Raw genomic sequence first — 26,101 nt, forward strand, 5'->3', positions numbered from 1 at the left:
TTTGTCCCTATACATGACTGGCTCCTAGACTCATTGTAAACTCATATTACATTTTGTTTATCCACTACTTAGTTGATGGACATGCTTTTTTATTTAAATTAAATATTTTTATTATATTTGAGAATTTTCTTACATGCATACAATATATTTGATCGATTTCACAGATCCACACTCTATTTCCCTAACTTTTCCCTGATGATGGACATGTTTTGGGTGTTTTAAAATTTTGATCTTTTGAGACAGGATCTCACAATACAAGTTGGCCTGGGACTTTCCATCCTCCTGCTCCATCTCTCCAGGGGGCGGGTACTCAGATCACAGTTATACTAATATCCACTCAGATTTCTAGGACTTTTCTGAGGTCTTTGGAGCTTTCCCAGAGTATCTGTTTACCAGTTTGTGAAGTCCGAACCTCAGTATAGAGAATGTTTCAGAGGTGAGTCCTAGGCTAGACCTTGTGGGTAGCCATCCCTGAGACTTGATGCTTACAGCCAGTGCACTCAGTGTGGAGTCTGGTCTCACCATGGTGGGTCTATGGCACCTGTTCTCCAGCATTGCTCTTGGCCCTTAGTACCTGTCCCTCAGCCGTCCTGTGTGGAACATTGCTCAGAGATGTAGCTGAGCTGAGGGGCAAGCTGCCCTCACAGGTGACTAGTCTCCCATGATCCTTTCTAGTGTTCTCTCTTCTCTGCTGTGTCAGTTGCTGCTCAGTTGCTACTCCAGATACTCCCTTCCTGGAACCTCCCTAAGGACCAGAGCCAAGATTTAGCCAGAAAGTTAGGGGACTGCTAAACCCCTTCACTCGAAGGTATCACAGTGGTCCTTGTTCTCATGGGTGGTGGATTCAAGAAAGAGGTAATCTATCTCTACCTGAGGAAGTCAGTGAAGGTCTTCATAGGGATTCAAAGTAAGCCACACTTTGAAGTGAGGAGGAGGGATTCTGGCTGGGAACAAGGCTAAGCAGACTTGAATGTTGCATTAGGGAGTTGGTACATTTTCCTGTAGGTATTTGGATTTATTGAGAGACTTCAGAAAAGACTAGTATAATCATAGGCCGGACTGAAGAATGTAGGGGATACAGTGAGTGGATGGTCAGGAGGGAGCTGGCACAGAAAAGGGGTGACCAGAATTGTAGTTCATCTTCCAGGCTGTGATGCTACAGACCTAGATTAAAGACAGAAGCTGTCAGTTACAGATTCAGGCTTGATGTGCATGGTGGTGCATGTCTGTATTCCCAGCAGTCAGGAGGCAGAGGCAGGAGAAGCATTCCAATTTCAAGGTCAGACTGAGCTACATAATGATACCTTGTCTCAACACAAAATAATTACAGAACCAACTCCATGCGAAGAAGGAGAGCTCACTTTGAGATGGACCTCAGATTTCTTGTTTGATGCCATTTGCTCAAATAAGAAGTTTTTAGAGTGGGACAAAAAAGAAGGGTGTTCATTTGGGGCATGCAAATATGAGCCATCTGTGTGATGTGCACTTTAAGCCACTCTTCTTTGTCAATTAATGAATGCTGGCAGTACTCTGCCACAGGACAATGATGCAGAGGGGCCCTGTCTCCTAAGGTAGACCCCCAGTGTGGGGGAATTAACAATTGTTAATATTTAGGAGGTAGGTAGAGTAATTTAGAAAAAGTAAATGCATGATAGTATATAGAGATAAGAAAAGGGGATATTTCTTTTCATTTCCTTTTAAGGGCTTGAATTAAATTGCCATAATTCATTGCAAATTTGGCTTGAGAAAAATCTGACGTCGTTTTTGTCTTGTTTCTATTTAAAGGTCGGAGAATACCATTTGTATGAAATTATGTCTATTCCATAGTGCATGGTTGTCTATAAACCAGTGGAAAGAATAAAATCACTGACCACATAGCAGTAAAGATGCTAAGGAGACCAGCAGTCACCACATGTATACTGTAGGCAAGGTCTCTAGAAGAGCTCTACCCAAAGATACAAGTATGGTTGTACCCGAGGCTGCCGAGCCTGATCCTTGGCTGCTGTGCTAGCCTGACTTGTAATTTTCCATGTCATCTAAATTTGTAAAAACTCTTGAATATGGTAGAGTTGCAATGAATAAACACCCTGCTTGCTGCATTTCTTCTGCATGAGCAATTCCCTGACAAATACCAGCTCTTGGCAGCAGCAGGCCTGGTCATGAACTTCGTTCAGCTTTCAGAGTGCTGAGGCCTGCAATGAGCATCATGGTGTCCTTAATGTTTAGATGCTAAGTTTTTAAAGGAAGAAAGGGAAAATGGAATAGCTAAACTTAATAGAGTAGAGCTCTTGTGTTTATATAACGGCCTAAAAAGTGTATCAACCTTAATGATGACCTCATTTCCTTGATGTGAAAACACTTCACTGTTCCCACTTCTCCTTGTTTCTGGCTCAAGTGTGGTCAGAATTTGGGTTAATGGACGGGAGTAAGGTGTAGAATGTAAGACAGGTAGCATGGGGAGCCAGGTTTGTGTCTGTTAATAACCTAACTGGAAGGATTGAGAAATTAGTGTTTTGGGAAAGCTACTAAGGTTCTCCCAGGGAACCAGCATTGTGACTTGATCACACTGTTCATTAACAGGTCTTGGACAGCCACCATACTGCCTGCTGGCTGAATCCCAAACTGGTAATTCTCTCCAGCAACCTCTCCGAGGGTTACATCATCTCTACCTCAACAGCTTTACACTTTCCATCTGTTGAAATACACAACATGGTTGCTCATTGTAGTTTTTTCCAAAAGAAAGACAGAGGAGCCGCATTCGCCATTGCTGTACATTTAAAACCATGTTAATAAGCACTTTAAACACACGTTAAGCTTAAACCGATGTTAAGCATGGTCAGTTGCCTCTGTATTTCGTACAGGACAAAAGTGAGCACAGAGCAGGCTTTCTGCCACTATGCTGGAAGCTCAGTAGATGTTTCCAAGTTGGAATGAAGCAACAACTTGGATTTTGCTCTGTGTCGACCTCAAGGGTGGTTTTCCTCGTAGTCACACCATTTACTTAGCTAGGTTTAGTGTGTGTGTGTGTGTGTGTGTGGCGGGGAGCGGGGGGGGGGGGTTACCAGGTGTATCCTTTACAAAGCAGGAAGAAGAGCGATGTGATGCTGTGATGTTCACAATTGCTCAATCTTTTAAATTGCCTTCATTTCCAATCCTCCTAAACTTTTAAAGATATTTGCTAATGGTCCTACAAGTTACAAAAAATGATTGAGTTGCCTTGGATTTTGTAATTTTGAGGTGAATGGAGCATGGTGTATACTAAATAAAATCACTGAGTCACGTGCAGTTTGCATGCATACATATTCTTGTACATTCCTATTTCCATATGAGAACTGGTTCACTATTCCTTTCATTTTTTCTTTTGCCACTTGTGAAGTTTCTTAGGAAGGATGACCTTGTTTTGATTGTTTTTCATTATTTTAAAGGTCTCTGGGGAACAAGACTCATGGAAGAGAGCAACACTAACCGAGAGAAATACCTTAAAAGCGTATTACGGGAACTGGTCACTTACCTCCTTTTCCTCATAGTCTTGTGCATCTGTGAGTACACTCTTTCTCTCTCTAATGGAATGTTTTGAAGGTGTTTGACCTGTTGTAATCACAACTGAAGAGAACTATGTGAGAACCTGGAGGGTAAAGCCAGCAATTTTCTTCTCAGTGTGGTTTACAGTTCAGGTTGGACTTTGGGGAAGTTCTCTGCTGGCCAGTTCATCATTAGTTGTGACAGACTTCACTGTGAGATGCACAAGAAACCTTCTGTCTACAAAAATCCCAGCCAAAGGTTTTGGATGTTAGATTTCATATCACTGAATGTCACACTTCCGTGTCTAACTCTCAAGTGATAACTCTCCTTAAGACTGCACGTGGTGGCACATGCCTTCCAAAATCCCCTTGGGGATCCTGACAGTTTGAGTCACTGCTTTCCTTAAAGTGCTTTATTTCTGCCAAGTCCTCCAGGGTCACTAGGCTTTAGGGAAAACCTAGCTGACCTAGTTTGTGTCCTTCCTCTCTTACTTCAGTGTGTTCATGCGTTCTCTGGGAGGGAGTGGAGGGAAGCTGTAGCTCAGAACCCATCTCAGGAACTGTTTGCTTTTAAGTCCAGAAAAGCTATAGGCAAATCATGCGTCCTGAATAGAAGCATGTTGAAGTGTGGGTTTTTTAAATTGTGTGTGTGTGTGTGTGTGTGTGTGTGTGTGAGAGAGAGAGAGAGAGAGAGAGAGAGAGAGAGAGAGAGAGAGAGAAGAAGAGAGAGAGAGAGAGAGAGAGAGAGAGAGAGAGAGAGAGAGTATGAGTATGCATTCCCACACAAGTGTTCTTGTGGAGGTCAGGGGACAACTGTAAAGTCATTTCTCTCCTTCCACTTTTATGCGGGCTCTAGCTTGAACTTAAACCATTAGGCTTGCTTGTTAAGTGTGGTAACTGCTGGCTATCTTGCTGGCCCTGAAGCATAGATTTTTGTTATGTCTTCTCTGAGGACTTTTATGGGGACAAGGAAGCCAGTTTTTGCCATTCCCACCCCCAGGCTTTTTACTAAACTTCCCTAAAGAGAAACCTGCCTTTTCCAGTGTTGACTGAGAGATGCTTAACAATTGATGCCCACAAAGAGAAGAGTTTATCTTTTTTTGTATGTGGAGAGAATCAGAGTTTGATCAGTGATTCCATAATGTTCTTTGGGTGGGAGACTGGAGAAGTGGCTCAGCAGTTAAGAGCAGCCTTCCCTGTGTGCATCTTCATCCATTTTCCTCATCTGTACTCCCTGTAATAAGCTGGGAGATGGGGGGAAAAAGTGAAAATATTCCCAAGAGTGTAATTCATAGGAGAGCAGACCCAGGAATGTTTGCTTAGAGAAAAAAAATCTAAATAAGTTTCATCTTATTACTATCTGTTTTAGCAACCTATCGTTTATTTCTGGTGCTTGGTATATGTGCCTCATTTATTGAGTATTTAATTTAATTCCTACTATGGAGATAATGGTCTGGCTGCAGCTCTGAAAAGTAATTATCTTAGATAGCAAAGTACAATCTGCTGCCAATGGAGAAAATCTAGTCATTTAAAATAAATAACCACTAACAGGCTTAAAAGTGACAGTTTTTTTGTTTTGTTTTGCCCGTTTGGAAGAAGAAAGCTTTATTTAGGAAATGGCTTTGATGAGATGTAACTTTTATATATGCCTTAAGATCCATGCACATACGCATGTTTCATTTATTTTTCTAATGTGCAGAGGTTTAACTCCCACAATCCAAATTTACAGGATTTCTATTGTCTCAGAATTCACCCTGATTATTTCAGTTGTTGGCTGAAGCCAGCTTCCTTCCTATCACTGTCTCTCAGCTGTTACATCACGGCTGGCTTGGAGGGTCACCCGCCTTTCCCCCCATCCTTGGCAGCCATCATCTTACTGCTATGAACTCAGCATATTACATTCCTTATATACACGATGAGATGGAATATTTCAGATTTCCACGTTCTTAGCTGCTGGAGCACAGAACACTGAGGTTGAGTTTGTCCAGCACAGAAGTGCACTTAAATATTAAACCACATTGGCTTTTGCATTAACATGTCCATTAAAATTACTCAGCATTTTCAAATGGCACATATGCAAGCATATTTCTAATGCAAAGGAAGTCTAGATTTTGAGTAATCTTCCAGACTGAACATCAGTTGCCAAGAGAACTTAAAAAAAAAAAAAAAAAACCAAAAAAACTTACAGCTTTAACAGGTCAACTAAAGCTCTTCAAAATGAGGAAAAGTATGTTTTCAGATGGAGTAAGTTTGGGAATGAGGCCAAATAAGTAAACTGAAGACTGAGAGCCAAAGAAACCTGACTGAAGTTACACAACCAGCTGTGTTTTCTTGTTTATTTTAGAAATCTCTGGGTTGGCTTTTTCTTATTTTTCACTATAACCACAAGCTTGCTTTTTTTTTTTTTTTTCTGTCAATGCTACATTTTTTACTTTAGTAAGGTTATATTTTTTAGAGGGAACATTGGTGTAAATGGTTATTGACTCAACCCATCCGACAGGATTTGGCTGCAGACAGGACAGCCAGTCGCTGGGCATTTCTTGGGCAGTGATGGAGGCTGAGTCACCTGATCAGACATGGAAGATGGTTTCTAGAGTTTCAGTTAGGCTGACAGCAGTTTGTGGTGAAGGCTAGGAACTAGAAGGCCTAGAAGGTTCCGAAGCCTCACTACTGTTGGGCCAAGGAGAGCATCGTTGTCACTCCTCTTCCCTCAGGGTCAGCTCAGGAGCCAGATCCAGGGAGAAGCTCTGTGGTGCCAACTCAAGAGGGACTCTCCTGCTACTCAGGCTTTGTCTGCATAGGCTTTTTTTAATCTTTGTTTTAGGAGGTTTTGCTTTGTGTTTTGCTTAAATGGAAGTTGGTCGTTTTGGGGTTTCCCATGGTGATTTTGCTTATTTTTATATTACTTGTATCATTTCATACATCTTGATAATGTTATTTCATACATAAGAACTCATGAGAGCTATGCCATTGTTTATGATATCATTTATCGATATAAAGCAATCTTTTCTTTAGATCCAGTGCTCTTATCCTGATCGCCTTTATAGGAAACTACTGTCACTTTCTGTTGCTTTGATTTTATTACCACAAAGCAACCTGGGGAGAAAAGGGTTTATTTCATATTGCAGCTTTCAGTCCATCCTCAAGGGAACCCGGAGGCAGATCCTGAGGCAGGAACTGAAGCAGAGACTGTGGGGGGAGGGGCGCTGCTCTCTGACTTGTTCAGCTGCTTCCTGGATACCAACCCGGACCACCTGCCCCGGGGTGGCATGACCCACCTTGGGATGAACTCTCCCACATCAGTCACCCCCAGACACCCACAGGACAGTCTGATGGAGGAAATCCCTTGCTTGGGTTTCCCTCTTCCCAGGTGACTTTAGTTTGTGTCAAGTTGTCAAAAACTAAGTAAGCAGCATGTTAACTTACTCTTTTTGGAGAATATTTATTAGTGTGTGCACATATGATGCACAAGTGTTAGCTGTGGATGCATGTGGTGGACAGAGGACAACTTTGTGGGTTGGTTCTCTCTTCCCTCTGTCACGTGGGACCAAGATTGAACTCAGGTCTCCAAGCTTGCAAATGTCAAGTGTCCCTCCATTCTTTAACTTTATATTAAGTAGGTTTCTTATAAAATTTCTTAAGTTGCCTTTTTCAAATTTTAATGCCCTATTTTCTAATAAGAGGATAACCCAGTCAAATTTCCATTGCTCTCCTTTGTTTAAGCTTTCCTGGAAACTTTACAGTTTTCTTTTTCTCTCATGAAATTAGAAGTTTTTTCTTTTGCTTCTAGCCATTGAAATACATGCAGTAGATGGAACTCTGCTATATTGCATTTGTTTTTTTGAATGTTCAAGCTTATAGTTTCTCCCATCCAAGTACTAACCAGGACTGACCCTGCTTAACTTACCAGATCAGAGTTAGGGAGTGTTCAGAGTGGTATGGCCATAGATAGCTTATAGTTTCTGAATAATGAACAAAACAGTATCATTGATTGCTTTGAGCTGATTTGTTATTGTTTTCAAGGCATCTTTTCTTAGTTTACATGATGAATGTTTGGTAGTCTGTGGTGTTTTTTGTTTGTTTTGTTTTTTTTCTACTTGTGTTTGATTCTATCCTAGGTCTCTGGGCCATCTAGCCTCTGGGTCCTGGCCCTCCAGGCAGTGTCAGGGATTGGCTTCCTCTTGTGGTATAGGTCTCAAGCTAGACCAGTCATTGGTTGGTCACTTCCACAATTCCTGCACCACCTATATATACCCCAGCACATCTTGTAGGCAGGACAAATTGTAGGTTGAAGGTTTTGTGGCTGGGTTGGTGTCCCAGTCCCTCCATTGGAGGTCTTGCCTGGTTATAGGAGATGGCTGGATCAGGTTCCTTATCCCCCATTGCTAGAAGTCTTAGCTAGGGTCACCCTTGTGGACACCTGGGAGTTTCCATTGTACTAAGTTTCTAGTTTATTCCCAAGATGCCTCCAATGTCAGTTGTCTCTTTCAGTATCTCTCCCTCCATCCTTCCCCCACCTGATTCCTCCTGTTCCTGTCCCCCTGTGATATCTATCTTATTCCCCTTCCCAGGGGGATCCATTAGTTCCCCCCCCCCCACTTGAGTCCTCCCTGTTGCTTAGCTTCTCTGACTTGGTGGATTGTAGTATGGTTATCCTTTACAGCTAATATCCACCATGAGTGAGTATATACGGTGTTTTTTTTTGTTTTGTTTTGTTTTGTTTTGTTTTCTGTGTCTGAGTAATACTCCATTGTGTAAGTGTACCACATTTTCTTTATCTATTCTTTGGCTGAGGGACATCTAGGCTGTTTCCAGTTTCTGGCTATGACAAATACAGCTGATATGAACATAGTTGAGCAAATGTCCTTGAGCAAATGTTCTTGTGCTATGATTGAGCATCCTCTGGGTACATGCTCAACAGTGATATAGCAGGTAGATTGATTCCCAATTTTCTCAGAAACTGCCATATTGATTTCCATTGTACCTGTATAAGTTTGCACTACCACCAGCAATGGAAGAGTGTTCTTTTGACCCCACATCCTCTCCAGTATAAGCTATCCCTTGTGCTTTTCGTCTTAGCCATTCTGACAGGTGCAAGATAGAATCTCAGAGTCATTTTTATTTGCATTTTCCTGATGGCTAAGGATGTTAAGCATTTCTTTAAGTCTATTGGCCAGTTGAGATTCCTCTATTGAGAATTATCTATTTAGATCTGTGCCCTATTCTTTAATTGGATTATTTGGCTTTCTGATGTCTGATTTCTTGAGTTCTTTATATGTTTTGGAAATCATCCCCCTATCAGATGTGGGTTTGGTGAAGATCTTTTCCCACTCTGTAGGCTGCTATTTTGTCTTATTACAGTGTCTTTTGCCTTATAGAAGCTTTTCACTTTCATGAGGTCCCATTTATTTGTTTGTTTGTTTGTTTTTGTTTTTTCAAGACAGGGTTTCTCTGTGGCTTTGGAGGCTCTCCTGGAACTAGCTCTTGTAGACCAGGTTGGTCTCGAATTCACAGAGAGCCACCTGCCTCTGCCTCCCGAGTGTTGGGATTAAAGGCGTGTGCCACCACTGCCGTCGAGGTCTGATTTATTAACTGTCCATCTTAGTGCCTGGGCTATTAGTTCAGGAAGTTGACTCTGGTGCCAATGTGTTCAAGGGTAGCCTGTGTTTTAATGTATTTTGTTTTGACTTCTTTTGGAAAAATGGGAAATGAGGGGTTAAGAGAAGAAGTGGCAGATGGAATGTGTGTACATGACACACACACACACACACACACACACACACACACACACTCATACATATCCATTACCTGGTATCACATAAATATATGTTTATCTTCCTTTGCACACAGTACAAAGTGTGTGTTCTCATTGCAATTCATTTAGAGTGTGAGTACCACTTTGCCAGTGGACTTCCTCCACTGAAAGACGTGTAGCTGTCATGTTTCCACTCCTGTTCACACTGTGCAAATGCCTTCCTTCCTTCACATGCATCTCTTTAATGGGGTTCATAAAAAGCTTTCAGTATTATTATGCTCATTTTCAAATTCACACTCAAGAAGGTTGGTTAATTGCTGTTCAAGATCTAGGGGTACCAGCACCTTCTGTTGTGAGCTCACAGGCAGATACTCTGTGTGGAGCCCGTCTGAGGTTCTCACCTAGATTGTCTGATGTTGAGCTGCCTCTGACATGTTCCTGCCCTGGGCATATGTAGAAATGTTGCTCCCAGGTAATTAGGTCAGCTGTATCTTGATAAAATTAAGAAACAGTTCTTGGTGCCCCAACCGGTTTTGTCCTTCAGTGTTAGAGGCATCATTTGCTGATGTCCAGCAGGGGGTGCTGTACACATAATGGAATTTTAGTAGCAAACACCAGTATCTGATTTGAAGAATAATGGGAGACAAAGGAGATACCTTTCAAAGGTGGTGTCTATAACATGTTTAGGTGTGCATAATTTTTACCTATCCACAAATAGCTTCCAATAGCAATAGGTAAAACACTCCCAAAATATTCTATATAAGCCAGTACCCCAAAGAATACATCCTAATTTCACACTAATTGAAAGTAACCACCTAACCATTTATTCCATCATCACTCTTTTGCATCTCCTTTGTCCCTTGTATAGACTGGATTCATAAGGCGTTGCTGCCCAGGGCAGGGGCACTTCTACCTGTCCCTCTATGGGAGGTGAGTGGTCCGGCAGAACACTTCTGAGGACTCGAGAGTCCCTTGTTTGGAGGGAGATGTCACTTCTTGTTAATACTCGTGTCTGATAACTGTGCCATTGACTGGATTAGAATTCCAAATCCTGAACTAGGATCAGTCTGGTGTTGGAGGGGGGAGCTGGTCATGTATCATGTGAAGAACGTTGTTGTTATTCTAGATACACCATAGAAAGGCAGGTGAAGGACTGGAAATTATTTATATACTCTGCACAATTGCACCAACTGTGGGTCTCTGTTAATTTCTTGCTTAAGTGATTGCTTGAGATGAACTCTCAAACACACTCATGTCGGATCACTGTCACCCACATTTCTTCTTTAATAATCTTAATTTGATATACTGCTTGACAATAGTAGGGCAAGAGAGATAGACTTTCCAATCATTTAAACAAAATTAGTTTAATACAAGTCATTACAGAATCAAGAAATAATCATCTTTGTGTTCACCACTATGGTCAAAAGACACAGAAAACAGATTCCTTCTTCTAGAAGCTTTTGGTTTTTAGCAAAGTATAGGAATTACAGCAGAGTGCACCTATAATCATAATAATTCCAGGATAAAACAGTACTTGCTGAAGTGCTAAATGCTTTAATTTTCAAAATGTATTTAAGACGTGTGTATGGAAACAGGCATGCTGTGGTGTACATGAGAAGGTCAGAGCACTCCAATTCTCTCCTCTCACTTTTACATGGGTTTCCAAAATTAGGCTCAGGTTGCCAGGGATATGTGATAAGTGCCTTTCTATACTGAGCCACCTTGCTAGCTCGGAAGTCCCAAGTTTCTGATAGATGTTTTGTAGCACACTAGTAAGAAAGGAAAAGCTGGACATTTCTTAACTGTTATCCCTGTATCAAGTAGGTGTTAGTTATTCTTAATAAAGCACCCATAAATCCTATAGAGGAGCTACTTATAACACCTTACAGAACAGGGGTAAAGTAAAAGCAGCCATTCAGGAAGTAAGAAACATGTCCAGCAATGCAAGTCTACTCCTCTGAGCTTCCATGGTCCATTATTATGATCCATGACGGCCACCATAACTTGGATCACAGTCTCCCATACAGGGTTTGATTGACATTTCAGAGGCAGGTAGAAATCCAAAGTAGTAATTGTAGGTGGAGTTTCTTTCTAGCCTGGTTCCACATCCACTTTGGCCCAAATAAACACACGGACACTATATTAATTATAAAACTGTTGGTTGATGGCTAGGACTTCTTACTGGCTGTCTCTCTCTTAATTATTAACCCATTTCTATTAATATAAGTATTTCCATGGTCTTATCTTACTGAAGGAGGGTCCAGACCAGTTCCTCCTTCCTTGGCTACATGGAGTCTCCTTCCATGGCCTCTCTGCCTCTCTTCCCAGCATTCTCCTTGTCTGGTAGCCCCACCTATCTTCCTGCCTCTACTGGCCAATCAGTGTTTTATTCATCAAACAATAAGAGAAACATATTTACAGAAGGATATCCCCCATCATCTCCTCCTTTCTGTCTAAATAAAAAGAAAGGTTTTAACTTTAACGTAGTAAAATTATATATAACAGAACATTTATCAAGTAAGCACTATAGTTAATAATATTTAGTCCATTAACATTTGGCAAAATTTAAAGAAAATGTTCTCTCATCTATCCTATCTTTGTGAGTCTAAACTTTTATATGTAACTTATTTTTTTATAATAACTAGTGAAACCATAACCATAATCTGTCTTCAACTCCATCAAAGACCTCAGAAGGATAATGTATAAACTCTAGAATTGACAGAGATATCTCGCTGCCTGGACAGTCACCCAAAATTCCTCTTTGGAACATTAATCTTCAGCCCATAGGCCATAGTGTTTCTGGAAGACATTATGCAAAAGGGCCATTTGTAAGGATGTGACAGGTTAAGGGACCAACAGAGGAGGAGAGCCCCTTGGGAAAGATTACCACTGTAGACATAGGTGACAACATAGGGAGGCATATAGTTGTCAGTATGGATTCTCCCAACAGCTGTGGCCAAGGCTAAAGGGTCCCCTGCCATCTTGCATCTAGATAATCAATGGATGAGTGTAGGGCTCCAGGGGACAACGTATATCTGTCTCCCCTGATGCACAAAGGGACAGAGGTCTCAGGTGTTGAAGTCTGTAGAGGTTAGCCTTGGAGCTGTGAGAGGACAGGGATGGCGAACTGGTCTCGGAGAACTAAGAAGGGGGCGGGGGAGTAGACAGACAAATGCAGACTTGGGAGATGCCAGAGCTTGTGTGGGGTTCTGAACACAGCAGCCTCAATAGCTGCAAAGACTGATCTAGGGGACAGTAGGAGGTCAAACAACACACACATTGGAAGTCAGTTCAGTACTCGGTATTGGGCCTGTTTGTTTCACATAGGCCAGGATTCATGCTGCATATTTCTTAAATAAGCAGAGAGATAGGGATAATCTAGAGTATTGGCAGGGGAGGGAAGAGGTGACCTTATGTGGACACTGATCTATGCAAAATACCCACCTACCAGAAACAGGCTGTTTATGGAGGCTGTCGGCTGTGCATGTGTGTGTAGATTCCCTCTTGTTGCTCACTCAGTTCTTTCTGTCTTCCAGTGACCTATGGCATGATGAGCTCCAATGTGTACTACTACACACGGACATTGTCACAGCTTTTCATAGACACCCCAGTGTCTAAAACAGAGAAAACTAACTTTAGAACTCTTTCTTCGATGGAGGACTTCTGGAAGGTATTTACAAATGACCTAAAGTACTTCCCTGTCTCCAAAAACTATTCATTTGGTACCATAAGTTCAACTCATTATTAAGTTGTTTAGAGTTCCTGAGCCTTTGGGTATTTATTGAATGTTGAAAGCACTTTGCACAGAATATTTTATACCTCTATTAATGTCTATAGTGATCTTATCAGGTACGTACTAATAAGTTTGCCACAGTTTGTAAATGAGGTAAGTGAAATTCAGGGTGCTTACCTTATGGTCACATGGCTGGAGAAGAAAAGACCTGTTTTGTTTGTTTGTTTCTTTGTTTTATATGATTGCTGCTTCATTATAGCTTATTGGTCACTCATTCATAATTATGTAAATGGTGATTGACACAAGTCCCAAGTAGCAAATTTGGGTGTCCTACACTGCTCTACTTTTTGTGATTTGTGTCTTTGTTGATAGTGCCATGTGCCTTCAGCTCCCAGAATATGTCCAGCTCCTAATAAGATATGACATATTTCAAAGGTCTGCTACTGTAAAGTTCAACCTAGCCTCCTCCTCTAAGCTCCAACTAGCAGGCAATAGCAATGAATAACACAGGACAGTGATTAAGCCAGTCCTGATGGCGCTCAGAACCTAGGAAAATCAGAGAGGATATTTAAAAGGAAGTTATTGTTTCTCCCAGGAGAAATAGTATGGGAAATTCTTATTAAGCCCTGAAGTCAGAGCTTGTGGTTTCAGGCATAGGGAAAACTAGGCACTGCAACCTTTTAACACATAAGAACACTTGTTGTTAAACCCCACAGTTGTGCAGTACTGGCCTTTGCCCTGCTCAGTATGGCAGGTCTCAATATGGATGCCCCGGTAATGAATGCACGGAGAAATGACTAGATCTTTTCTCCACTAAGGAAGAGCCTTTCATACAAACACGAAACTTCTCACATGCACTGTTCCATGATGATAAATGCCAAGCCACATAGAGGAGGGGTAGGGTTGAAGGACTCCACGTGCAGCAAAATCCAGGTAGAAAAAGATCCAGTAGAAAAGGTAATTGACATTCCTGCCTTTTTTACTCTGGAGTTATAGTTATGTGGGATGCTGTTTTTCTAAGAGAAAGTGAAGTTCTTGGCCTTTATGTATCTATGAAACATGCGAGTCTCTGTTGTTAGTCCCAGACAGAAATCAGAGTACATTGATACTGTGTCAGGTGCTTGACCTGAAAAGTGTTCCCAAATGTGGGAACCCAGCTTAGGGAATCCTATGCAAGGCCCCACACCTAGCAAATGGCAGTAAGATCCAAACCCAAATCTTTGTGACAGCATGACCTACGCTTATAGGCTCAAAGACTTGGTGACTTATAAACATACGCTCCAGGCAGAAGCCAGCCAGCCTCTGAGTCTGGATCTCCCAGAATTCTTTGTGTCAGTTCACAGAAGGCTCCTTCCTGGATGGGCTGTACTGGAAGGCACAGAAAAGCAACCACACGCAGGCTGACAACCAGACCTTCATTTTCTACGAGAACCTGCTGCTAGGAGTGCCTCGTCTGCGCCAGCTCAGGGTCAGAAACGGATCCTGCTCCATCCCTCAGGACTTGAGAAATGAAATTAGAGAGTGCTATGACGTCTACTCTGTGAGGAGTGAGGACAGGGCTCCATTTGGACCTCGAAATGGAACGGCGTAAGGATCTGCGATGCATGTCCAGTGGTAGCATCTGTGGTTTGGGTCAAGCTGACCCTTTCTCCTTGTTTTCTCTCATCTTCTTTCTCGTCTCCTTTTGGTTTCTAAATGCACATTTCACAATGACTGAGCTATCCAGCATATAACCCAAGAAAAAGAAGTGATTCCAGCCTTGAGAGCTTTCAGGATGCTCAGTATTATTTCTTTAGGACAAACAGGATTGTCCCCTAACTCACTTTAGTAGTTCTTGCAAATACATGTTTTCAGAATGTAATTCTTTAAAGTGCAAACTTAGGGGTACTGAAGAGATGTCTCAGTGGTTAAGAGCACACATGTTGTGCTTGCAGGGGATGGTTTGGATCCCAGCACTCCTCCCAGGAGGCTCACAACCACCGGTACCTCCAGTTTCAGGGAATGATCTTGTGTCCTCTTTTGGCCTCTGTGCATGTGACACACACGAACACACACACATCCTCTCTCTCTCTCTCTCTCTCTCTCTCTCTCTCTCTCACACACACACACACACACACACACACACACACACACACACACACACAAGCACACAAACACACACACACACACAGTATATACTATACAAATAAAATGAACCTTTAAAATGGATTTCCTTCACACTGTTTCTACTCTTTTTTGTGACTTCTCATTTATTTCCCCTCATGTTTATTCCACTCCCTCCATAATGTGATTGCTGACATACAGATTCTTTTTCTATAATGTTACTTTGTCTCACACCATGGATAAGAGGCATTGATACAGCTACTTTGTGACAGGCCCTGTTCATAATGTGTCTCGTTCCCATCTTATAGAATACCTCTAAGACAGGTGTCATCTCATGTCATAGGAAGCAAGGAGAGACAGTTAGTGACTTACTGCACATGTCCCTTTTGTCTACAGTTTTCACTGGGGCCTTTGTGGAATATAAACCTCATCAGATAGAGTATGGTGGGGACATGGTGGCACAGGCTCTGTGGACAGACAGGTCTAGCTAGTGTGGGTTCTAGATTCTTAAGGCAAAACACACTGGGAATAATCAAATTTACTAAGCCTCAGGGCCCTCGTTACCAAACTGAGGCCAATAACAGTGAGGATTCACTAATTCACTACTTTAATCTGTTGTTTTAATTTAATTTAATTAGGTGGATCTACACAAGTGAAAAGGACTTGAATGGGAGCAGCCACTGGGGAATCATTGCAACCTACAGTGGAGCGGGCTATTACTTGGATCTATCCAGAACCAGGGAGGAAACGGCCGCTCAGATTGCTGGTCTCCGGAAAAACTTCTGGCTGGACCGGGGAACCCGAGCAACTTTCATTGACTTTTCAGTGTACAACGCGAACATTAACCTGTTCTGTGTGGTCAGGTGTGTACTGTGGTCTCACAGCCATCCTATTTTGGGGTAGTTACCTGCACATCCATTTCTGGAGATGAACTAGAGAAATCCTTCTTGCAGCTGGAGGGAGGTACCGAGAATCAAGGCTGAGACCAAGGGACGGGTGGTAACTGCAGGTTTTGTGAGACTGATTTTGGAGAAGGGATTTAGGACCCTGGAGTGTTATGGCTTGGAAAGAGCCTTAACTCTGGACAAGTTTATCCCGTTTCTAGATCCTGTCCGTTCAAAGCATTGTAGGTAGGTTTCTGTTGTTCTGCTTGTTTTTTTTGTTTGTTTGTTTTTTGTTTTTTCCAATATCTTCAGCCATTATAAGGATAGCCACCCTCTATCACCATGTCCTCTGGCTACCATTCCTTGTCTCCTCGCCCTGAGTGCCTTCACTTTTACACACTTTTGTATGTAAGACTCATAAATGACACATCAGGTTCCATGCATAGACTGATGCTCCTGCCACGGCCACCATTGGAAACTGTGCCAAAGGTTCTGTTGCCTCATCTTTCTCTGCATTCAACAAGCTGGTCTTGGATATATGGTGCCAGTTACTGTTTTAGGCTGTTTGGATATGCCAGAGGATGAAACAAAGGTCCCTGCACTTGGAAAGTTTGCATTCAACAAAGATAGACACGAGAAACAAGTTGTGTAGCATTGTAAATAGTAAGTGCTGCTTAAAATAGACTTGAGCAAGGTAATAGTTATTTAGTGTTTGCCTGACATGTCACATCAGCAGCACCCCAAGGTCATTCCCATTGGTCATCTGCACATATATTTCCATAGGAAGTAAGGACATGTTCTTGTAATATTAGTATTCTGTAATAATTTTCACATTGAATTCAACTCTGATTTAACAGGCAATTAAACTTTGCCAGTGTTTGTACTTATCAACTTTTGCTGAACACAACACCTTTTAAAAGCAAGTAGATCTTGCTAGAAATGGATGAGAATTGATCACAATCGCCATTAAGCTTTTCATAATGATGCCAGTGTTGATTTGAAGAGGGTTCTAATAGACACGCTACTCTGACATACTAGAAAATGTTTGGTTTCAGGGTGTCTTCAGTGGTTTGTTCCTTCCTAGAATTCAAAGATGGGTTGTTCCTTCCTAGAATTCAAAGATGGCCCCATCAGGGCAATCACTCTATTTCTTTCTAAATTCCTAGGTGGTTAACAGGCTCAGAGCCTCCATGGAATAGAGAGGCTGTGATACACAGGGGCCACTCACTGGAATGGGACCCATTGCTTTTTGAGTTATCCTGGCTGTCGCTGGAACTTGACATCAAATAAGGAAGCTGACGGCGAATTGACAGGAATTCCCATTTTCCAGAGTCCCAGCTTTGACATTGCCACTGCTGGAGCAATGTGTCTTAGAAGCTTGGGTTCTAGGTTTGGCTGCTGTCCTGTTATGGAGGACATTGTGATACCAGGCATGTGACTGAGGGCTTTTGAAACTATAGAGTTAGAGACCCTCATTCTAGTTATGCAGAAGGTCATTCTAGTTCCTGAACCACTGAACTTTGGCACTGTGACACCTGTATAGTTGCATAGTGGAATTTGGCAAGAAAAGTCTGCAGTTAAGTTAGGAATGTAGTAAAACCCAGTGCTGTGTTAATATAAAAGAGGGACAGTCTTATTCCAGACAGCAGGTGGGTGTTGAGTGTCTTAGATAAACAGTCTTTCAAGGGTAGGATACTAGCAAACTGAAGAGCTAATTAGATGTTACATAGTTGCTGAATAAATGTTTCATAGTTACAAAATGCATGCCCTGTTTCTGAAACCCAGGGCAGTGGTTTTCACCTCATAGTACAGGGATGCAACCTACCTTCTTTCCTGAATTCTATCATACATTGTTACTTCAATTGTTCTTTTTCAATGCAGGTTACTGGTTGAGTTCCCAGCGACAGGTGGTGTGGTGCCCTCTTGGCAGTTTCAGCCTGTGAAACTGATCCGCTATGTCACAGCTTTTGATTTCTTCCTGGCAGCCTGTGAGATCATCTTTTGTTTCTTTATCCTTTACTATGTGGTGGAAGAGATATTGGAGATTCGGATTCACAGACTGCACTATTTCAGGAGTTTCTGGAATTGTCTGGATGTTGGGATTGTTGTGGTAGGTTGGAGAGAAACGCCAATGGAGCTGCTGTGTCTCCTCTCTGTGTTCTAGCTTCCCTGCTCTCTCTCTCTCTCTCTCTCTCTCTCTCTCTCTCTCTCTCTCTCTCTCTCTCTCGTCCTCTCTGTATTCTAAAAGATTGTTAATTTGCAGTCTTCAATTTCAGTGTTAGGGATTTTGATATTTCTAGTAGAAAATCTAAACTTCTTTTATATTAACTTCTGTGTTAACACTTTTTTGTTTCTCACTTTGTATGAGAAACCTTCCTGATTATAATGCCAATGTTTTTATTGAGCTTACTGACTTAATCACACAACTAAGTAGTTAAATTTGTCTTTGGTATGTCATATAAGATTTATAGGATAAAACTGTGGGGGTATTTTCTGCTAGTGAAAATCATTTTTTTTTGTAAGTATCAAATTTTGACAAGAAGAAGCAGCCTAAAAATTGTTTAACGTAGAAAATATCCCGTAGTTTGGAACTCCTTTCACACAGTACAGAGGAAACTAAATCTAAACTGTATCTATCAGTCATGTCCACTGCTTTCTTCCAGAGCCATTGGTGTAAAAATTCATTTTTCTAAGCTTTTCCTATTTCAACAGCATATCAACTTTTGTCTTATGTTTTTAACTTCATAACAGTGTGCCTAATTGTCATATATTTAAATATTCTTTGGGCGTAGCTGTGCCACGTGTCATTGTGTGTCTCTGCTTCCCACTGTCTCTCCCTTCCAGACGACTCTCTCTCTTGAGGACTGCATTCACCAATGAGTGTTCTCCCACCAACCCTCTCCCTGACAGTATTCTTTCCTCATTCCAAGTTAAAACTACTTGGCCTTTGTGAAACACTTATTACATCTTTATCAAGTATTGACCATTAGAATTTGTTGATAAAATATTGAACATGTTGTTTATGTGTGAAGGAACAAATACCTAAGACTTGAGAAAGAACCATGTGGACATGTACTGCATGGCAACTGTGGTATTACCGGCAATGATAATAATAATAGGACAATGGCTTAGACATTAAGACCAATGTGTGTTTGGCACATTCCCAAGTAGTTCTCACAGAGGAAGGCTTGTTAAGTCCTTACACTGACTCTTGTCTGCTTCACCCCCTCCTTACTGGGTCATGTACATGTGTGCTTCAAAAAGTGCTTCCACTTGAAATAAAAGTCCAAGACCCATGAGATTCTGGTGCCACCCTCCCCACATGGTGTTTTTTTAACATCACAGAGTTCATACACGGCAAGATAACTACTTGAGCGACACACTACTAAAGTATTAATAGAAAAGAAAAGAAAAGAAAAGAAAACAGTACTAAAGAAAATGAGGGAGACATCAAGTTTGGAAATTATTTTCCAGAACATTTCTGTATCAGTGATGTCAGAGTACAGATCACATACATTCGAATTCTAGGAAACAATGTTTGGAACTTTAAGGTGCAAAGTTGCCTTTTGGCTTATATATACTTATATTTAGGTTACTGAGAATAGAACTGTAAAAAAGCAAGTAGTATATGGTAATTAATTACAGACATTGTTTTAACCAAGTATTTTCCATATTACCAAAACTAGTCAACATTTAACATTTTAAATCTTGAATGCTGTTCAGTGAAAAAGAGTTAACTGTGTACCCTAATTCGTTGGATGTGTTCAGTTGTGGTGTTGTTATGGTATAACAGGTGTAGCCATGGAAACAAAGACATGCATAGAATTAAAAAAGTACAAATTATAATTATAACTTTTAACAATTGACTATATTGTTGTTTACCATATAGACTGTAAACATATGTACTACATGTTTCAAAAATATTTTTATAATCTATCAAGAATAGTGTATAGTATTATAGTTCAGCAGTTCATGTTCATATTTCATATCAAATTCATTTGTTTATCATCTGTTCAAACCATGAATATGCTTTCTAGCTACCGAACCACCCATAGATTGTCAGGTTTTCTCCTACACCAGGGAACTGGCTTTTTTTTTTTTTTTTTTGCCTCACAGCTGTAGCATTGTGTGTGTGAGCTGTAGCTCACACGAACATCTCTTTGAAGGCTTATTTTCTTCAGCTTTTAATTTTACTTTAACCTAAGTGCTACCAGGACTCTGTTGAGATACTTGGGCTTTTATGGAGATCACCTGTGTCTCCTTTGGAAGATTTGCTGCCTATGTAGAAGGAATAGCAGCCTTGCTGGTGCCCTTTGTCCCCCTGAGACAGGAAAGCTCTGAAAGAAGGCTAAAACGGGATTATGAGCTTGCTTCTTTAGCTGTGATGGGCAGCTGGGCAGAAGGCCTTCCCTTTTGCATGTGAGCTTATTTTCGTATGATCTCCTCTGTGCACATTCATGCACACACCTGCACATGTTTTCAGTTGTTCTGTCCCTAAAGAATGTAGGCTGTATATTGTTTTCATATTTTAGCTGATGACTTTAATGAGTGCTATTGGATGAGTAATACGGTCAGTCCTCCAATCCCATCAATAGGGAAAACTAGTCATTTTAAGGTGGATTATCTATTTCTAGAGTGATGTAATAAATATAAATCTTATGTCTTCCAGTTATCCATAGTTGCTATAGTCATTAACATTTACCGAATGTCAAATGTAGAGGGTCTACTACAGTTTCTCGAGGATCAGAATACGTTCCCTAACTTTGAGCATGTGGCATACTGGCAAATACAGTTCAACAATATAGCTGCGGTCATGGTATTTTTGGTCTGGATCAAGGTAAGTTATGTCGCATTCTTTGTTTTACTATGTATGCATTTATTAACATGAATCACGCAGGCCATTGGAAGACATGGATTTGCCTTTTCGGCCAGGTTGACATGGCCAACTATGCTTCACAGTCAGGAGCATCTGGCTCTCGGTCTGTCTAGTGTCTAGGGATGAAAATACCAGTAATGAAGTCCTTGAAGATTCAAGGCAGTTACCCAAAGTTACCCTTACATAGTGGTGTTCAGCATGTGACAGTGTTGCACAAAACTATTTTCTGATTTATTTTTTGTTACTGCTTTTTTATTCCTCTTTCAGTTTATTTCTTTGGGGAATAGTATCACTTATTTGTCAGTCACATTTAAGCTTGTTTTTACTATATTGTAACTGTGATATAAGATGTGAGTAACATGAGGCAGAAGCTTTGTTACATTCCCAGCCCTGAGGACTCTGTCCAGCATAAGCTAGCTACTTAACAAACACTTTTTGAATGACAAGATAGGTAGGTATTCCTAGATTTGAAAGAGAAAAAGAGTAAATAATTTCTCACCTATTCTCTCTACTATGATAAATATAAATTACACAATACTATTTTCGCCATTTTACATGCATACTTCAGAAGCATGAAGTACACAGCGCAGTGTTGTGTCTGTCACTGCTGGACGTCACCAAACATTTTTGTAATCCCAACAGGAAATGGCTATAACCTGACTTGTCAATTTTCCATTGTTTTTCCTGTCCCAGTGAGTTGGCTCTTTGAAGTGTTTCAAATAGATGGAGGCATACAAACAACACTTGAGGTTTTGCATCTGCTTATTTCACTTAGCATGCTCTCAAAGTTGACATAATAACAAGTAACAATTGCATTTACTTTTATGGTAGAATAGTTCCCCTGTATATGTAGAGCACATTGTATCATAGATTCACCTAGTGACAGTGTCCCTCTTCTGCAGCTCTTCAAATTCATCAGCTTTAACAGGACCATGAGCCAGCTCTCCACAACCATGTCTAGATGTGCCAAAGACCTCTTTGGTTTCACCATTATGTTCTTCATCATTTTCCTGGCGTACGCTCAGTTGGCATACCTTGTCTTCGGCACTCAGGTTGATGACTTCAGTACTTTCCAAGAATGTATGTAAGTATCTATGAAATGAAACAGAAAAGTGTTTTTTTTTTTTCTATAAATATATGAAGTTGTCAAATACTATTTTTAAATTTTTATTTTAAAGTAAGTTAGATATGTCACAGCATTCCTAACAGTAAAAATATTATTCTTGTTACTATTTGAAGAGCAAATGTTAAGAATAAGGACACATTGAATTATTTCTTCTACAAATATTGTCCCAGGAAAGAAAACATGATGTTTGGAAATGTTGATTCTTAGGGAAGCAGCTTTCAAGTAGTGAGATAGAGTGGAACTACCATAGAAAGACAGCACTATTCCAAAGACCAAGGTCTTCTCAGCACCCAGACCAGGTGGGAGTTTTAAATGGCTGTTTGCAGGGGAGGTACACATGGTTGGAATACTTTAGCCCTGGGTCCCATTCCAGGGCTCTGTCCTCCCAACCCCCCACCCACATAAGGTGGCCATTTGCCTACATTCTCATTCTTCTTGAATATTGTTGCCTTGTATCTTAAGTTTCAACTTCTAAGAGATAAAACATATTTCTAATATTGTAGAAGAAACTAAAAGCAGTATACAAATCTTCAGTCTTTTTCTGGTGTTCCCACAATATTCTAAATTATAGTTATTTGCCATTCACGAAGTTACTAGGTAGTGAGGGAAAGGCTAGATCATAATAAATGGAGTTAGTGTCGTTTTGTGGATGGAGATCCCTGATTAATCTTGCTATTGATGAAAGTCAGGAAAGGAAATGATGTCATTGACTGTGTCTAGCCACTGTGACCTCACTTTGAGTGACTGTAAGAATGCTGGATCTTTGAAACCCTACAGTTTTGACCATTTGCAGTATATGTTTTGTCATTGTTTTTATTTAAAGATATTTTAACTTCAGACTAAGCATGACTATTATAAGCAGTTGAGTTACAAATCATCTAATAGTCAGATTTAATATTGATTAGAAATGACATATATAATATGAAACCATGTTATTCTAAAAGGCATCATCAATGAACAGTATAAGTAACAAGACTTTCCCGAGGAGGTCGACAGTTTTCAATTTCTTGGCAGCTATCTCAAACTTTCCAAATTGTCCCAACATATGAAATCATCTTTAATAAGTGTACGTCCGCAGCTGGACACTGGTTTTGTGTTGTGTTCTCTTTTGTTTTCATAGCTTCACTCAGTTCCGCATCATTTTGGGTGATATCAACTTCGCAGAGATTGAGGAAGCTAACCGGGTTTTGGGACCACTTTATTTTACTACATTTGTGTTCTTTATGTTCTTCATTCTTTTGGTATGTATATATATATATTTTTTTTCAGTAAGGTGATTTAAACTTTATGCTCCTAAATCACCACCTTCTCTTTTCTCTCATGCTTGATCACCCATCATTTTAAATAAACGCATGGAAAACAGAAAAGAAATGGTTACTCTTGAAAACTTACTGTTTCCATTTCCATTACAGTTTTCAGACAATAATTTGCTTTTCCTGTGGTCTTTCAATCATCTATATATGTGTGTCTAACCACTATAAAAATAATTACAGCAAGTGCAGATTTATCAAGTTCCTAGATGGAGCTTTGCCTCAGCGGTAGGTCGTGCTTGCCTGCTTTTGCAACACAGTGTCACTACCTTTTTAGTCACTTGCTAGTATGACTTTCCATCCCTCCCTTTTCTTTGAGAAAATAGGAACTTACAAAACATTAGAAGTAGGACATCAAGAGTCCTACTGGGTGAATTATCACATGTCAAGGCTAAGATAATATTTCAACTTTCTCATAGCCCAAAGACCTATATACTGCTAGAAAGAATTTGCATAAATTAAATTTAAAGCTAAATCTAACAGTAATTAAGAATTATTTCCAAATACTTTTTAAAATACCTTTGAGTCTCTTGATTTGGAACAACTTTTACCATTTACTTTAAGTTAACTCAGACTTTTTTTTTAAAGGTGTTTTTGTTCTTTTCTCTAACATTTCTACATTCTACCTGTCTGGTGAAAATGTGTAAAATGAAATTAGCTTGACTGAGGGAGAAGGTATATTTCATCCGAACACTGTCATCTTTTCAGATTTTCCATTCTGGAAGCTGAATGCTTATATTCAGTAACTCGATGTCTCACCTTCCAAGCCTACCTGGGTATCCCTGTTTTGGCAGATGATGTTCATTAAGTATTAGATAATCATAATGGGACAAAAGGGACAGCATTTGTAAGCAAAAAATAGAGAGTTATGTGGGTGAGGAGAGGAAAAAATCGAGAGGCTTTCTTTGAACTGAAATTATCTGCGTTCAGAATGGAGCACACACCTGTGGGTTTATGTTCTGTTTTAATTCCTGGTGTCCAGTCTTAGTCAATAGTCTTCCTTAACTGATAGAGATTTATAGTTCTCCACTAAAATAAGAGTCTTGGTCATCCCTCACTGGATAAATATTGCCCAAGGCACTCTATTCTTATACATTATTTATGTAATATGTAGTGTAAACTACAGTGTTTGTGCATTCGGTGATGTGTTATACAGTTGAGGGAGTTCTGAAAAGGAGACTAGAGCTTGGACTTTCTCTGATTCTCTGACTTTGTTTGGAACGCATTCATAGTTATAGAAACCTAAGCTATAAGCCAGACACAAGCCAATGGTATGCAGGTGGTGCATCTGATTTACTAGGTGCAGTGCTTTGAGAAAAGTTGTTGCAAACTCATGGGAGTATTCATTACAACTGGGGAGGGGAAATGTCAGGAAAAGTAACCGACATTGGTGAGTGACAGCAGCTGGGATGGTTAATACTCAGAACAGTCGCTGTTAGGACCGATCCTGAGCACTGCATAGATTATCTCACTACCCAACACAAGCAGTTTTTAAGAGGGGTACTGTTACCTTTTCTATTTTATAAATGCAAAATCAGGAGCTAGTTAGGGAGATGGCTCATTGTGTAAAGTGCTTGCTATTCAAGCCTGAGGAATCAAGTTCAGATCCCCAGCCTCCACTGTGGTTCAGAGATGGCAGCCAGCCTATAACCCTAGAGCTCAAAGAGGTGGAGACAGGATCCCTTGAACAAATTGGCTAGATAGACTAGCCAGGAAGCTCTGGTTCAAGTGAAAGACACTGAACGATACATAAGGTGGAGGAGAAGTGAGTTGGGACAACATCCTTGTGGTTGCCAAACAACCAAATACTTGTGTTATACTGTAGTCTCAAAAAGGAAAGAGTTAATTATACTTTTAAAAAGTCAAACATGGTCTTAGGAGATGACTGATTGGGTAAGAGTGATACTCTGAGAATACGAGAACCTGAGTTTGCATCTCCAGCAGTTAACTAAAATCCCAGAAATGGCTGCATGTGCCTGCACAACACCCTCCACCTTCTGGGCACTGGGACGTGGGTGTTGACAAGTGGATTCCTGGATCTTGTTGGTCAGCCAACTTAACCAATAAGAAAGCTTCAGGTTAGTGAGAGACTGTCTCAAGACAATGAGGCAGAGAAAATAGAGAAGACACTTGCTCTGGCCTTTGCGTGTGCACTTATAGGTGCACATGTCACACACGTATGTATTCACCACAACACATATACACAGGTCAGACAACACATGTGGGCCATGCCATGTTTGCTGGAGGTGAAAGCTGGATTAGACTGCCAGTATCTCTGCTTCTTGTACAAATGAGGAACAGTTTCTTTTCTTTTTTTTTTTTTTTAAGATTTTATTTGTTTATTATCTACACACCAGAAGAGGGCACCAGATCTCATACTGGATGGTTGTGAGCCACCGTGTGGTTGCTGCGAATTGAACTCAGGACCTCTGGAAGAACAGCCAGTGCTCTTAACCTCTGAGCCATCTCTCCAGCTCCAGTGTGGAAGTTTCTTACAGAGAGAAAGCATTCACTTGAGTGAGCGCAGATTCCGGGGAGAGTTCCACGTTACAGGCTTTCCTTCCTGGGGTTTAGATGATTCTGGGGCTTGTGATTCCAGGTTACATAGACACAAGGTTCAGCTGACTGGACAAGGGGTGTTTCGTGTCTTTGTTGTGTGAAGGTTCAGGTTGGAAGATCTGACATGATGACTGCAGATGAAGTAGTTTTGACACAGAGCCCTTTGGCTGTTGTTGAGCCCAGCTATATGACAAATAGTGTGAGGTAAACTTTGTGGGGCTTTGTCTGTCTTCT

The 26,101-nt window shown here is 40.7% G+C and overlaps 1 protein-coding gene across 1 annotated transcript in view; it reads left to right on the forward strand.

Annotated features, from left to right (window-relative positions):
- The window catches only part of LOC100771469 (polycystin-2), a 39,680-nt gene that overhangs the window by 4,933 nt on the left and 8,646 nt on the right, over positions 1-26,101 (forward strand). Inside the window, exons 2-9 of the mRNA XM_027388483.2 lie at positions 3,426-3,539; positions 12,813-12,946; positions 14,346-14,596; positions 15,751-15,975; positions 17,878-18,106; positions 20,666-20,833; positions 21,775-21,956; positions 23,119-23,239. Coding sequence (XP_027244284.1) covers positions 3,426-3,539; positions 12,813-12,946; positions 14,346-14,596; positions 15,751-15,975; positions 17,878-18,106; positions 20,666-20,833; positions 21,775-21,956; positions 23,119-23,239 — 1,424 coding nt within the window. The remainder of the gene's footprint in view (positions 1-3,425; positions 3,540-12,812; positions 12,947-14,345; positions 14,597-15,750; positions 15,976-17,877; positions 18,107-20,665; positions 20,834-21,774; positions 21,957-23,118; positions 23,240-26,101) is intronic.

This window comes from Cricetulus griseus, assembly GCF_003668045.3.
Source record: "Cricetulus griseus strain 17A/GY chromosome 1 unlocalized genomic scaffold, alternate assembly CriGri-PICRH-1.0 chr1_1, whole genome shotgun sequence".
Taxonomy (NCBI): domain Eukaryota; kingdom Metazoa; phylum Chordata; class Mammalia; order Rodentia; family Cricetidae; genus Cricetulus; species Cricetulus griseus.